Below are 15,539 nucleotides of genomic sequence, written 5' to 3'. Positions count from 1 at the left end.
CCTCGACATCTTCGCCTCGAGCGAGCGATTCGATTCGCGCGACACTTGATACACTTGATCTTGATGCAAGATGCAAATTATTGAGCGCGTCGTCGATTATTCCCGCGAAACGAGAAGCAGGAATGCCAATCGCGCGAACGAGCGTGCGTTCCGAATACCCAGCACCCTGCACGGTACGGAGCACGGCAACGCGCGCGGAGCACAAACACTTCACCCTGTCCGAAATTCATCGGGAGAATGATTGAGTAACATATCTGCGTCGACGAAAACAAGTAGCAAGGCCGTCTCGCCGATAGAAACAATCGTCCGCGCGCCGACTTTGAACTTACGCTGCTCCGAAATTCGTGGATTCATTTAACGGTCGCGGCATCGTAACGACGTTAGCGCCGAGAGCTGCGCCGCGTCGGCGCACGGCGACGGGCGGCGAGAGTGGCCGAACGTAATTCGGCCGGATTCGGGGGCTTCCGGCTCGCCGCTCGACTCGCCGCGTGGCGCGCGCGCGCAAGGGTAAATCTGAAGGAGAGCTCCCTCCTCACCGATTTCGCTGAATTTAGGCTTAATCGACGCGTTTTTGCACAAAACGAACGAATCTGGCAGAAAAAAGCCTCGCTCTGCCCCGCGAAACGAGATATTAACTGTTAAAGTTGACGACTATCAGGTTATGAGACCTGTCATACCGACGCAATGTAGCGACTACGGACATGCTCCGCGACCACATGCGCGCATGTCCCGTGGTCACGTGATGTACTTGAGCGCTCAACCTCAATGACATATTATATATGACATATCGAGACGAGCGTGGCCTAGTAGACAGCGCACTGGTCTACTGAGCCAAAGGTCCCGGGTTCGATTCCCCGGTAGAGCTAGAAAATTTTATTCGCTCGTTCTCCTCTCGGCAGGCAATGGCAAACCACCGAGAGTATGTCTTGCCATGAAAACTTCTCTAAAAAATTGCCGTTCGAAATCGGCGTTAAATTGTAGGTTCCATGTACAATGTGTATAATCTACGTGCGCAACACATGTATATGAAGAGAAGTCACCACGCTCGGACACGAGTAATAGGACTGAGGATGGGCACAACATATACGACGTTCTGCTACTTCCAAAATATGACATATGAATATTATATAACATTGTAAGCGATGCGGATCGAATGTCTTGCACTTCCGAATGATCTTATCTTCGAACTTTTCTTTGACGAGGATTCTTTAACGGAACTTTTGCTTTCTGTCGGAGTCTTAGATAAATCGGTACTATACGGAGATAATATAAAATTGCTGTTTTGTTTGTTTGATGATTTTTCGATCACTGTTCGGACGGAACTGGAATTGGTTCCAGAATTCGATTTTTCTTCGTTATGAATATGCTCGTTTGAATGTAGCTCAGATTTGTTTATTTTCTTTGATGAAACTTGAGAATTTTGATCCAGCTCCAATTTCTCATCGGGTGATTTCATCGTGGTGAAATTATCTTTTGAATCAGTTTCGTACGCCAATTCCGCTCTTAAACTTTTACTTATTCTTATACAAGCCTTTCCGATTTCCCTATTGGACTCATCCTCGGTGTTTGTTCAGGAGTTATATACAGCGTCGTATCGTTTAACAGCATCGTGGATTTGCTGTACAGTTGGCTTACTTTCATTGTTATAAGTGGAGTGCTAAGTTGATGCGAAGTTTGTGACGTAACATTGACGGGGAGTGGCGTCGATGTATACATCATACCATTAGATACTTCTAGAAATCTTTCTTTATGCGATAGATTAGAATCGTGCACGAACATTACAAATATAATAGCAAGTTGTTTCACGTTAAATGGATTAAACAATAATACTCAAACTGAAATATTAGTATTTGTTCCAATATGGAAGAAAGATCCTACTAGGTTCGTGATAAACTACTATCTAAATTTCTACACTCCATAGTTTCTTTCCATTCAACCCAGCGACGCAAAAATTCAAATTGTGAGAAATATTGATAAAAGATCTTATAATTTTTTAGACGCATTTTAAAAATTGTCTTTAGAACATCATTCACTCTTTCATGCGTTATCTAAATTGATTTTATCGCTACCAGTCGCTACATCGCGTCGGTATGACAGGTCTCATAACCTGATAGTCGTCAACTTTAACAGTTAATATCTCGCTTCGCGGGGCAGAGCGGGGCTTTTTTCTGCCAGATTCGTTCGTTTTGTGCAAAAACGCGTTGATTAAGCCTAAATTCAGCGAAATCGGTGAGGAGGGAGCTCTCCTTCAGATTTACCCTAATTTCTTTCTCGTGAACGAAAAGAAATCCTCCGCTCCGGTTACAGAGTGTGTGTGTGCGCGTGTGCGTTGCAAGCTGAATGTACGCCGAATATTCTGTATTCTCGTATTCTCGTTCCTTCTCGTGTCGACTGCAACGTCTGTAAGTGCAAACGAGTGGGATGGCCGAAAGGACGCCCGTACGTATCACCCTCCCGTTCTTCCCGGCTGTGATTTGACCGTGACGGGTCTCCTACAATGTGCCGTGATCGGTAAGTGAATTTTGCATGAGAGACAAATGATTCGAAGCGCGATACATCCGAATCTTTTAATAGAATCCTTGTCCCGCGTGTCGCAGTGAGATGATAACCTCGGAATTCGTGTCGTGTCTCTTGCCTCCGTTCCGAATGAGTGAATCGCGTGGAAAGACGCTTCGGTGAATAGCTCGAATCTTTCATTGAGCACGGGAATTAAATTGTCTATTGAGTAATTAAACATAAGACGTCTAAAAGACATCTTGTAGATGTCGTACGAAAAGATGGCTAAATGACGTCTTATGTCCCGATTTTAGACATTGTTTTTTTCTGTCTGGGAAAAGAGAGAGAGGGAGAGAGGGCTATTAATATTTATCAATACATGTAAGATATAAATATTAAACTGATCCTTAACCAATTACAATCGAGAATTCTCGAGAACGAATAGACCGCCATTGTAAAACCTCGATGATGATTGATTGATTACGCTTCTCTGTGCGTGCATCGTCTTTAGCCTGTCAGAGAGAAGCCTGAGAGAGGCCATTCCGGTCTTTTTCGTGGGACCGTAAGTACGTCGAAAGCTCCTGTACGCTAACGCCAGTCCATTTTCGAAATTGATACTACGCGTAGCCACGTTCATTTTCCGACCCTGCCAATAAAACATCATTCTGGTGCGCATTCGCACTACATCTGCAAATGTATTGGTGTTATACTGGTGTTGGTATAACACTATACATTTGCAGATGTAGCACGGACGGACGCGCATCAAAATGATATGTTTTATCGACGATAAAAGGCCGGGATGGCCTCTCTCAGGCTCCAGGCTTCTCTGACTGTACATTATACAAATAAAGTACTCATTGAAGGTACCTACTATTTCGATTGTTAATACGTTTTTAATATTTTCTCTCATGTTTTTTGAACAGAACACAAAGAACTGTTTAATATCTAGGTCGGTATTCATAGTCAAATCTTATTACGCGTATATTTCCATGTATGTAACAGTTATAAAAAAGACTTAAGGAAATATAATTTTGGAAAAGAACTTGGAACTACTCCAAATTTACTTAAAAAAAATTTAGGTTTAAAGAAAATGCGCAATGTTTGGCGGAATATGTATTTTACATATAGCATCTATAATATATTTGTGTGTGTATATATATATATTTATAATTATATAGCTTTGTGTGCATTTCTTATAAAATAAAGTAAGGAAGAAACATCACTCGCGTACGATTTATGTGTATATGTTGCGTGTGCGTAGTGTGCATATACATGCGTGTTTGTTGTGTACATATGTATGTGTGAACGCAGGTCTATATATTAAAAACCAGTAATCCACAATACATTGTTATTTTTTAGCAATATATACATTACATACATAATCCGTATAATATCTATATACAATTGTGGAAAAAGAAAAGTAGGCAGCACAATTTTTCTCAGCTGCGTTACACGCTAATTGCTTTTTCTTTGTCACTTTTCACGATACGTCACCATAATCTGTCAGAAGCTTCATTATAGACAAATTCTGTGAGTTCATCGCAATAATTTACAATACATAATATGCCATAATATGTCGTCGTACACAACGTCAAAAAATATCGTACACCTAACAAAATAAGCATCTTTCTTACATTCACGGGTTGTTTTTACTCGCATACCCAAAATTTTATAAAAAATACAAGATATTAAATTAAAACAAATTAAGAAATACCGTGAAATGGTATTCGATCCTCGAAATTAGAAATTGATATTTCACAATGAATTAATTATTATATAGTTCCTATTTTAAGAAAACGATTAATCTGCACTGGTGCAAGAAGGAAGTATATTACAAAAAATTAACTTTACTAAAATTCTTACAATTATGTCTTGAAGTCTTTGGATTCACAAGCATATAAAAAAATTAATTTTATTTTTTATAAAATATAAAATTTAATTTTTGGGAGGGGGGAGTTAGTTTGAATATGTGAATAAACAAAATAGTGGTATTTACGTGAGAAAAATTTTGGTACGAAAAGCTAGGTCACACTTTGAAGAAAAATGCGCGAAATAAAACCAGACATATATATTCTCGTCTTTTCATTGATTAGGTTCGCTCGTTCCATGGCTTTGTGATATAGCACTCGGTTGCATTTAGAAATTTGCACGCATAACATGATCTCGTTATATAGATTATTTTCATTCGAAAAGACATATTTAGAGCTGATATTTAAAAGTGGAAAACGACGACAGATTAATATAAACATCGATTTATATTCCATTTCATAGTTGTGATTTTATGATTACTATGTCATATGCAGTTATATATTAACATTGTTATTAATATTAATAACAATATTAATATTATAAAACTATTAATAATTAATTGATATTAATTAACAAGAATTAATTAATAAAAATTTAACCTCGTATCTGACATATGTTTGATATAAGTTATTTATCTTTTTTTATCTTGTTTTATTCAATGGACATATAAATTGCTTGAAAAGATCACCAAAAAAGCTATCGTACATCTTACCATCTTTTAAAATCGTTTCAAGAGTATCAGCTCATAAATTCTTCTTATAGAATTAAAAAAATTTGTTTTTGTTCAAATGTTTATAAACATTTAAATGTTTAAACGTCAATATATGTATATCGTTCACATAATGCGTGTAAAAAAAGATTCGATATCTTTTTAAATAAATGTTTCAGGCAAAAAGTTACAAACAATTGTGTCGTCTGCTTTATGAAACAATTATTTCGCCACACGGACATGCTGCTCTTTATTGCGTACGATTGGAATCGAGACGAAAGAAAAAACGGAGAGATCAGGCGAAGGCGTGTATACGTGTCACCACGTCGTCGGTCTGGCCGTGAGGACCTTGATTACTTCGGTCATCCTCGTAATCTGTTAGTCACATGGAAGGTGGTGGTAGCATGATCTCGTAACCGGCCGGCACGCTCTGCTGATGATGATGATGATGATGATGGGAGCTAGACATCATCTGATGGTGGGTCTGTTGATAATACTGGTGGTGCATACTGGAATGGCTGGAGTAATAAACCGAGCTCTGCTCCACGTCTTTACCTTACGGATTTAGAATATAAAAAATTAGAATAATAAAAATCCAAAATAGGATAATTTGAATAATACAAATCCGTACGTAATAACATTCCGTCAACCACTGATATTTTGCAAAATTTTAATATAATTTTCTTTTATATACAACTAGACATACTATGGATTATGTAAAGTTAAAAAATTCGGAATTAAGAAGTAAAGTTTTATAAATATGTCTTAAATTGATATTACATAATATAAAGTTAAATTGAAAATACATAAGCACATGAATTCTTATATGTATAAGCATTCGAGAAGATTTGCCCATCTGATATTCTTTGAATGTTTAATAATTTACCTGTGTCATACACACCGCGTCCATAACACAAAGTCTTAACATCGTTCATAGGACTCAATCCGCCATTATGAGGATGCGCGGTATGAACAGATGCCGGGGTAACGGGAGTGGCATAGCCATGATGAGGACCCATGGGACTCATGCCCATCGGACTGCATGGATTCATAGTGACCGGCGACATACCCATAGTTGACAGAGGTGACATTGCGAGGTTCGGACTATCGGAATCAATGCTCTGCAAAGATTGAATGCTGCCGCCGTTGCTCACCGAACTGCTAATTGTGCTGTTGGTTGTACCTTGACAATTCAGTGGTAACATGTCCCTGTAAGTAAATTTATAGTTTTATGATGTTGTAAGATAATCGATAAATCGATTGAAAAGAATATTTTTTTTTTGCATATACATTTACATATACATATAATTTCTTGGCCAAATAAATCTATCTTGATAAATTCCATACAAATGTCTAAATTAATGTCAGATTAATATTTAAATATTCAATTTAATTGCATAAGTATATTTTTTTTTTTTTTACATAGATTAATATAGGAAATATTAAAATCTATATACAAAGCCACAAAGAATTTTTTTTATTAATAGCGGGATAATGATTTTTAACACATTAACTGACGTGCCGGTTACCAATAACTGGCGCTATCAAACTCAATAAAAATATATAAAAAATAACATTTATAATTCTGTAAATAGAATTAATATTAAAGTGATAGTCTCTCTCTGAAATAATAAACATACAACGCATTATAATTTTGCGTAACTTAATTATATTATGTAATATTTTATCGAAATGTGGATCTAATAGTGAACATTTTATTCTGGTATAGACTTAGAGAAAAGCGAATTATCTATAAACCGCATTCAGCATATTAAAATACTTTTATTTTTAATGAGTCATTTAAATTTAATGCACCAACACAAACGCTTGTTAACGAGGTTTTCAGCAGGGCTAGTAAAAGTCAACGGTCAATAAGGAAAGTTAACTATTTTAGAAACAAAAGAAACTCAAATTTCTCGCCAAAAAAATGGACAGTGTACAATAGCTGTGAAACGACCCTCGTAAAGATGTCCATAAATCTCTTTTTTTATGTCTATATAAAAAAATATCTGGTTGTTCTCACACATGATGCAAATGTGGGCATCATTATCTTAAGAGGGTGTAAAAAATTGGAAAATGAAAAATCATTGACTCTGAGAGCTGAAAAGGGTAGGTATATGTATTAATGCGAAACATATTTTTGTCGCAGCATGCCAAAGCAAAGGTACGACCAAAGTATAACCGGACGGACGAAGAAAGGGTCCAACGATGGTCTACCTTATTCCGCTGGGTATTGTTCGGCAACGCCGCTGTGGAAATGAACCGCGAAAGCCGCGTACGAGCGCGCGTGTGCGTACGCGCTATACACGATACACGGATCACACGGTGGTCTGCATGTGTGACCACCACTCCGCCCATGACCATGGTTGCTACACGGTTGCTGGTAACACTCTCTCCCGCACCCTCGCGTCCTCTGTCTAACGCGAACGTCGGACCGCGCATTTTTATGGTCGCGCTTCAAGGTCCGGATTTAAAGGAATACGCCCTACGTGTACCCCAACGCCCTGCATCTCCGGTCCCTTTCTCCGTCCGGACGAATAAGAGTCTAGACCATGGGATGGATGGAAGAGAGGGACATTTTAGAGGACTTGTTTAGAGCTTGCCGATAATATTTTGAAAAGGCTATTAATGTCGCCTACGTTACGATATAATGGGCGCACGCATAACTGGGAAGACTAATCTTTTCTAGAAATTAGAAATATAATTTCTAAGTGAATTATATACTAGATATTTAGATATACAAGTTTTATAAATGTGTAAACATAAGAGATCAATTGAAATATTATCAACAATTTTGTATTAGCGTGAGTCGACACTTAGAACTCCATATTAAACTGTTCTTATTGTAGATGAACATGAGAGAAAATTTAATCATATAATGATATTTAGAAGATATAATTGTATTTAGCACTATCGATGTCATCGAACATCGCGATGTCAATGTGTTTTCACATCTCTCTTGGTAGCTGCCATATTCTTCGATCTAACGAGGAAGAAGGCGCGTCCTCGTTCTTGCGCGGCACACGCGAAGATAAATCGAGGTAGCGGCGGAGGGCCGGCCGTGGCCTTTATGTAGTAAACTATTGGTAGTGCGAACAGCTCAATGGTGAAACGGGAGATGTAACCGAAGCTGCGTCATAAAACGGTAATGGGGCGTCGCGTTTCCTTTTCCTAGGGCCTTCGGCGAGAGGCAGGAGAACGTTAAGGACGAGAAAAGGGGAGGAAGTTCAACTTGGTCTTCTGCCACCAAGAAAAGAATTGTTTTCTCGAAAGCAAGGGAGAGGAGAGCTGGATGCTACGAGAATCTTATCGAACGTACGATCTCGCTCGAATCTAAAAATTGTTCAGCTTACGGTGAGAAGCGTGGTGAGAAGTGAGACAAGTTATATTGAACACATCTTTTTTTACGTTCAGTTTTCAGTTAGTTTTTGAAATCTTTTCTCAGCAAGCACAAAATTCTCTTTTGCTGAAAAGTATCGTAAAGATTGATGAATGCATTGACTTGTAAATAAATAATTTAAACGGAGAAATTTTACTAATTAACATTGCCTATTTTACATATTTATCATCACATATCATGCCTAAAATTTTTAAACCTACCGACTTTGTCTGTTATCTTCTGGAAACCTGAATAAGTAAAAATCACGTATATAAAAAGTCTGCAACATTCTTTTTTTTTTTTTTTTCATCTCAAAAAGCTTGCTTTAGCTGAAAAATATTGCACACAAGTTGCTTGTGTGGAGTAAAAAAAATGAATATGTATGAGTAATGAACACTAGCGAAATCGATTAGAACGGCCGCGGCAACGGCGACGGGCGGGTAGGTTTGACCAGTCGAATATCTCTTGGCGCGGGAGCGATGGCGACGCCATGCATATACGCACGTATCCCTCGCGCGTGAGAGGGACATGGTACGTGGTATGCGTGCTCGCGTGAATTTCTGGCGGTGCGCGCTACACGCAGTTTCTACGTGCGCTCAAAGAAAGGAGCGGACCAGTCACCAGAGAGCGAACAGCGAACGCAGCGTTGTTATGGCTACGACGGAGCCGCGGTCACGGCTCGGTCTCTGGCGGGCCTTCCATTCTGACGGGCTCATTCCGAGGAACCCCGCGTCAATTTCGCTCCTCTCTCATCTCAAAAACGCTTGAGAAATGTGTACGTTTTAGCATTTAAATTACTAAGCTGATTACTAATTAGTTTAGGTCAATTCGTGTACATCTTGGGATATGTACCTTGGAAAAACTATTTTTATGAAAAAATTTTCAACACATCTTGTCGTAAATAGTTGAGTTATCTTTCTACGTACTTAAAAGCGGAATAGCTTCTACATAGATAAGTATACTCTCCGTGAAAATGATTACGAAAAGTAACAGGCAAAATTCGGAAATGACACAACGTATTTACACATATGTGTATTATAGTTCAAACGCGTATTCTTTTATAAATAAAATTCTTTTATTTTTTATGCTTTACCAAATTATATTATTATACACATGTATGTGTGTGGGCGAATAATCTCGTTTAACTTATCTACTATTATTATTTATATAACATTAGGTTATTATTATAATATTATATACGATATTAAGTAAACAGAGAGAGAGAGAGAGAGAGAGAGAGAGAGGGAGAGAGAGAGACTTCTTGGCCCGACGGGTTTTATGCATCGCTCCGATAATTTTGCCCTTAATTCCGTGCGTCTTAATCGAGAGATTAAGTCTATGCTGCCTGATCTTATCGTAATTTGCGGCCTCTGTTATGTCAATAAACGGCTGAACACGCGTCCGGCATTATCTAAGCGTGACTCCGTCTACATTTTTTTTCTACGTCCCTCCCGCTGCTTTTCTCCCGAGTGCGAGTGTATCGTTTACCAATGAACCTCGCGCATAACATAACAACCCCAGTGTTACGTAGAGCTGCCAGCACCTTATCCCCTACACATAATCGTCACAAAGGACGTCAACACGACGCAGACATTAATTAGATAAGCACGCGGATTAGATAATCACCCGAGCGGAAAAGAGAACCGAATAACACTGGCTCTCTGAAGAATGCCTCACGATTATATCATCGCTCGGTTATTATTTCGAGTATACTTTCTGTGGATGCAAAACGAGCATTAAGAATCTTAAACTGAATAATTTAATCTCCTTATTCGAGAGGGGAAAGGTATATATCATTTAACGTTTTCTCGAATATAAAATTTATTAATAAATTCCTTTTGATGTTATCTTTATCGTGATTTATATGTATGCATCCCCATTAATATAATACTGAAAATAACATAATTTACATAGTTTTCACGGTCATAATTACTTTTATTGCGAAAAACGTTATGGAATTATATTTTTCTCTCAACTGATCCATATAATAGACGAAATTTTTATAATATCAAATTTCTTGAGTTTTGCAAAAGTTATATTTCTTAAGTTATATCATGACCCGGTGCTACTTCTAAATTGCATCATTAGCATATAAAGATTTCAAGTTTTACCCAAAAGACAATCATTTGAAAAGTCAGTCAGCGAAGCAGGTATAAGTAAATGATTTATGCATCCGGAAAATTTGGAAAAGGACACATGTTGGAAACACTTGTTGCATTTCTGAGAAGAATAGGGAGACCCCACGTCAACGCATATGCTCGTGTTCAGACAATGTGAAAAAAAATTCGATATGTTCTTCGTCATTAGTGAAAAATATCGAAAATATCGTGGGAACGTGTAAAAAATGAAAACAAATAGCTCTAAAGAAATAATGAAGATGATTACGTAAAAATAATGCGTCGCTTTGTTTTCAAATTATAAGTATCTGTTAAATAGGTATCTCACCAAACCAAAAAAAAAAAACACCCGGCAGAAAATTTCATAAAATTATAAGTGCGAAAATGTACAGATTAGAAAACTGAAGCTTTATTACGAAAGATGCGAATGACTTATATATAAGCATGAAGATGATTGCTGTATGAGGTTCGGTTAATTCGGTTAATTCTAATTTTCGAAAGAAAAATCTTTTCGGATAAAATAGTTCCATATATAACCACGTATTTGAATATTTGCAATTTAAGTGTTCCAATTTTTGGCATTCTCAAAAAAATTTGTATAAATTTATAAACAAAATAAAACGAAACTCACGTTCTAGTTTGCGGTGTGCGATCTCGTTGTCGGCGATTCTTGAACCAATTGGACACCTGAGTCAGCGTCAAGCCAGTTTTCTTTGCAAGATTCTTCTTCTCGTCCGGCGTAGGATATCGATTCCTCATATAGCATTCCTTCAAAGCGTTCCTCGATCGTTCCTTGAAGCAGTACACAGTCTCTTCGCCGTCCCAGATCGTTTTCGGCAGCGGATACTTCTTGCGTAGTCGATATTTATCCACGGCGCCCAATGGTCGGCCCCGAATTTTTTCAGCTTCGCGATAATGCGATTTGAACCACATCTGCTGAAGTTCGGGGTGTCGACGTGGCGAGAAAGCATGGCTCTCCAGGATCGAATAAAGCTCGTGATATGCTCCGCGGTAAAAGGCAACGGCGGCACGCGCCATTAGCACGCTCTCTCCTCCGCGCAACAGTTCTCCAGGCGGTAGGGACCAAAGAAATCTGATACGAAAATAATTTTTTAATAGATATAGAATAACAGTAATTTTGCATAACCTTAGAATTTTGTAAAAAGAACAAAACTTAAAGAAATATTACATATACATAATATTGAAGTAAATAAGTTAAGAATACTTAGGGTCATTATTTCCAACGTCTGTTAACTTCTAATCGGCCGTTAACTTTTCAGAATAGCTAATAGGATTTGGCTATTTCGATCGGTTCGAAACCGAGTTAACGGTCGGTTAGAAGTTATAACAGACGTTGGAAATAGTGGCCCTTAGTAAGTTAAAATACGGTTCCTTTCAGTTACCTGGACAGTTTCTCAATGTCCTGACTTTGCGACAGCGCCTCACACATGCAAGATATCTGCTCGGGTGTGAAGTCATTGGTACTGCTGTTAAGGGAGAGACCGCCGATGTTCCCAATGTTAGTGTTTACGCTGACAGAATTGCAGGAGGAAAGCTCCTGTGAATACTGGGGACTGCCATTCGACGTCGGCGTCAGATTTTGAGGATGATGAGTCAGCCCAAGACCGGACATCGACGATGTGTTGCTGTATTGTGCGGTTGCGTTGCGATGCACGACGCCCATTTGGCTATTGCAGTCGCTGTTCGGTGATGACAGCTGATCCGAACTATCCGACATCCTTGGTTGGTGGCTGCGTTCCTCTCATGAACCCAGGTGTCGGACAGGAGACAGAATTCTGTACTCATTCGCCGATCCCAATCGCGAGAAATTTCCCAAGACGCAATTCTTTTCCGCGATTCCTTTTTCGAAATTCCGAAGTTATAGTTCAACAATCGCACTTATCTTGAATTACAAACTGAATTACTTTATTATAGTCAAATCTTAAATGAAACGTTGACAATTTATCGCCCAACTTGTCTACATCGAACAAGTTCGAAAAATTTCTCTGGAATCTGGGCATAATATATATTTTATTTATTTTATTATATATATTTCATTACAGATGTTTGTCTATCATCCATACATTCTTGCCTCTGGATTTTCTACTGCAAGCAGGAAATTTTTAGTCTGGAGATTACAGCCAACGTTTTTGCGAGGAATTTACTTTCCCGCTTTTTTCCATTCGGCAAATTGAGATATCGTCGTAGTATCGATATGTCTTATAGATTGACCGGATGAATAACTGATGACGAAAGTAAGCATCCGTTATTCGCACGTTCAAGTCGACGCGACGGTTGTTTAATCACGCGCGTTTCATTCATGTCGATGTCCGATTCCATTCCCATTCATCAAAGCTTACTCCAATAAAGTTGTGACATTTTTTAAGTCACGAGTTAAAATATTCGCAAACTTTAATTTTGAAACAAATTTATTTTTGAATAAATTTTTTCACGTATGATAACTATATATATGAAACAATCATTGTACTTTCACAATACATCCGATGGTCCGTACATTGCACTTCATTGCAGAAGAGTAACCCGAACGCGTAATGATTATTTTTCAATCATTACGATAAACTATTATTTAGTTTTTAATGTAAATTCTTATTTTTATATTTACACTTTGATAGATACAATCCTATAAACGGCAATCATTTTTCCTTTCAATAATTTTAAAAATTTCTTTACGCGTACGATTATTTATTTGTCTTTGAAAATCGTGTTTGATTACCGCACTGTAAGCAAATAACTTTGAAGTTGAGTTCCGTCGGTGTTTGAGACTAAGTTTAAACTCTTCGATTTCGACAATGGTTCATAACAAATTATGTAATCATAATGAGATACTTCTCACATCCACATTAATCCTCGAAGAAAGCTCAGTCCTTTCCAAAGATCCCAATTGTTCGTTCATTCGTCATCAGGTGCGAGTTCTGAAAATCCGCTACCTGAACTCTTAATCCTTGTGACTAACCACTACTAACGTTCAACCACCCGCGGCGAAGGCATTGAACCCATCATAGGGAAAGAAGTAGAAATAATCTTCTCGAACACACCACCGCGCGTGTAGTACCGGTGCACTGTGCTGGATCTCGTAGCGACCACCTCTCGTATCGAGTGTCCACAACCACCCCCGTTTCTACTTTCGGAGAACAGTGAGTTTATGTGAAGTAGCCGATAAGCGCGATTGCGCGAGCAAACAACCGATTGCGTAACCGATACCCTCCTCAGGAGGATGCCTTTGACCGGGGCAGACGTTCTCACTGAGTGACCAAGTCACCAAGTTAGTAAGGCGATCACGGTCGTCGCGCGTTCGCGGTGCGGCTGGCGGCAGCCGTTGTCCCGCTGGCTTCCGTCGTTGAATTGTGGTCGTACGGCCGTCTCCGACGACGGTTGTGGTGGTGCTCGGTGGCAATGCTGACGATGCCGATGCCGATGCCGATATCGTCGTTCCCTCTATATCTCTCTCTCTTTCTCTCTCGCTCTCGCTCTCTTTTTCTCATTCTCCTCTCTTCCCCCATCTCACTCTTCTTCTTTCCTTCTCCCTCCTCGATCTCCTGTTCGTCCTCCTCTTTTATTTCGGCAGCAGAATCGTGCGATGAGCGAGGAACGGCACGGCCACCACCCGGCGATTGGTCGCCGTGCGACGTACCGCTCCATTCCATTGGTGGAACTCGGGGGCGGTGCGATCTTCTACCCCCTACCGACCGCGGGCTTCACCCCGTCCGAGTCGCCGCCGGCCCCGTGACGCTTCCGATTCCTCCGTACACGGTGCTGGATTCTCACCTGGCGACCTCCGCGACAGACCGATTACCTGGATATATCGAATTTCGGCGATTCCTTCCTCGAGTCGGACTCGCGTAATTTCTTTTGTTATGTAACTGAAGTGACGAATTATGGTATTGTGCATCGTCCCCTTGCCCTCATACTCTATTCTTGCTTTATACATATGTTTACTGTCTCATGTTGAGAGAATATCCCTAATAAAATTCCTGTTTTTCTACAGCTACAGTTATATATTCTCGAAAGAATAGTTAAAGATAAATCTATTAAATTGGCGAGAGATTGTTTTTTCTATTATCTTGCTTATTTTGCAAAATTTAAAAGTTTAAAATAAAAATTCGGAGCGCGTAGATAGCGAAAGAAAAATTTGCTTATCACAGATTATATTTTATTTATATCCTTATTGTGCATAGCTTCCAATTTACGACATTCAGCAATTTTTGTTCAATTTTTTTCGTGTGGTAGATACTGTTTTCCACTATCACGGAGCTATCGAGGAATCACGAAATACGCGTGTGGCCAATAAACACCGGAAGTGGAACGTATCAACGTTACCGTACACCGTGTTGTGATCCCACGCAACGCTATCGCACCTTGTGTTTGATTAATTTCACAACAACCGGCAATAATCATTCACCCTTCGTCGGTAGATTTGACGAAAGGAAATCTATCATAAATTTGTTTATGGATCATTTATAGACGTCATCACATTTTGGATAATTTATTACAAGTAACGCATGCGCGACACGAGATGAATAATAATACATAAATTTCGCAATTTTTGCGCCAAAATTTGTATACCTACACGGAGAAAATTTTATGTTAAATTTTACTATGCTGCCGCACCAACTGCGGACCATCAAGACGCCCAAGTTTAAATGCTATAGTCTTATAGTAAAATTACTATGTCCATAGCATTTAGTGATACGATCATAACATTATTATAGCATTGAATGCTATGATTGTAGCATTAAATGCTATGGACATAGTAATTTTACTATAAGACTATATCATTTAAACTTGGGCGTCTTGATGGTCCGCAGTTGGTACGGCAGCATAGTAAAATTTAACATAAAATTTTCTCCGTGTATAATAGCATAACTTAATACAAAGCATATTAAAACGTAAAAGTTGAAAATATAAAACAATCGTCGAATTATTATCACTATAATATCATCTCAAATTGTACAATTGTTATAATACTTTGTTATACTAATATAGTTGTTTTATTTTAGATTTTAGAATA

At 38.7% G+C, this 15,539-nt stretch overlaps 1 protein-coding gene across 1 annotated transcript; it reads right to left on the bottom strand.

The window, feature by feature from the left end:
* Positions 1–4,869: 4,869 nt before the first annotated feature.
* LOC112463227 (homeobox protein SIX1-like) lies at positions 4,870–13,859 on the bottom strand. The gene is made up of 4 exons (XM_025029475.1): positions 11,914–13,859; positions 11,142–11,603; positions 5,901–6,223; positions 4,870–5,569 (listed from the first exon to the last, which is right to left on the bottom strand). The coding sequence occupies exons 1-4, from the start codon at positions 12,246–12,248 to the stop codon at positions 5,397–5,399; spliced, it is 1,293 nt and encodes a 430-aa protein (XP_024885243.1). The 5' UTR covers positions 12,249–13,859; the 3' UTR covers positions 4,870–5,396.
* Positions 13,860–15,539: the final 1,680 nt, after the last annotated feature.

The sequence above is a fragment of the Temnothorax curvispinosus genome, unplaced genomic scaffold (genome assembly GCF_003070985.1).
Source record: "Temnothorax curvispinosus isolate PA1 unplaced genomic scaffold, ASM307098v1 QBEX01013129.1, whole genome shotgun sequence".
Taxonomy (NCBI): domain Eukaryota; kingdom Metazoa; phylum Arthropoda; class Insecta; order Hymenoptera; family Formicidae; genus Temnothorax; species Temnothorax curvispinosus.
Note: the sequence above shows the minus strand (reverse complement) of the source record. Positions and strands in the feature narration are given on the sequence as shown.

Excerpts from the sequence above, each read along its gene's own strand:
- LOC112463227 (XM_025029475.1), bottom strand. The coding sequence starts at position 12,248 with ATGTCGGATAGTTCGGATCAGCTGTCATCACCGAACAGCGACTGCAAT. Across the intron at positions 11,604-11,913 it reads GACATTGAGAAACTGTCCAG|ATTTCTTTGGTCCCTACCGC; the intron begins GTAACTGAAAGG and ends TTTTCGTATCAG. Across the intron at positions 5,570-5,900 it reads ACGCGGTGTGTATGACACAG|GTAAAGACGTGGAGCAGAGC; the intron begins GTAAATTATTAA and ends TAAATCCGTAAG.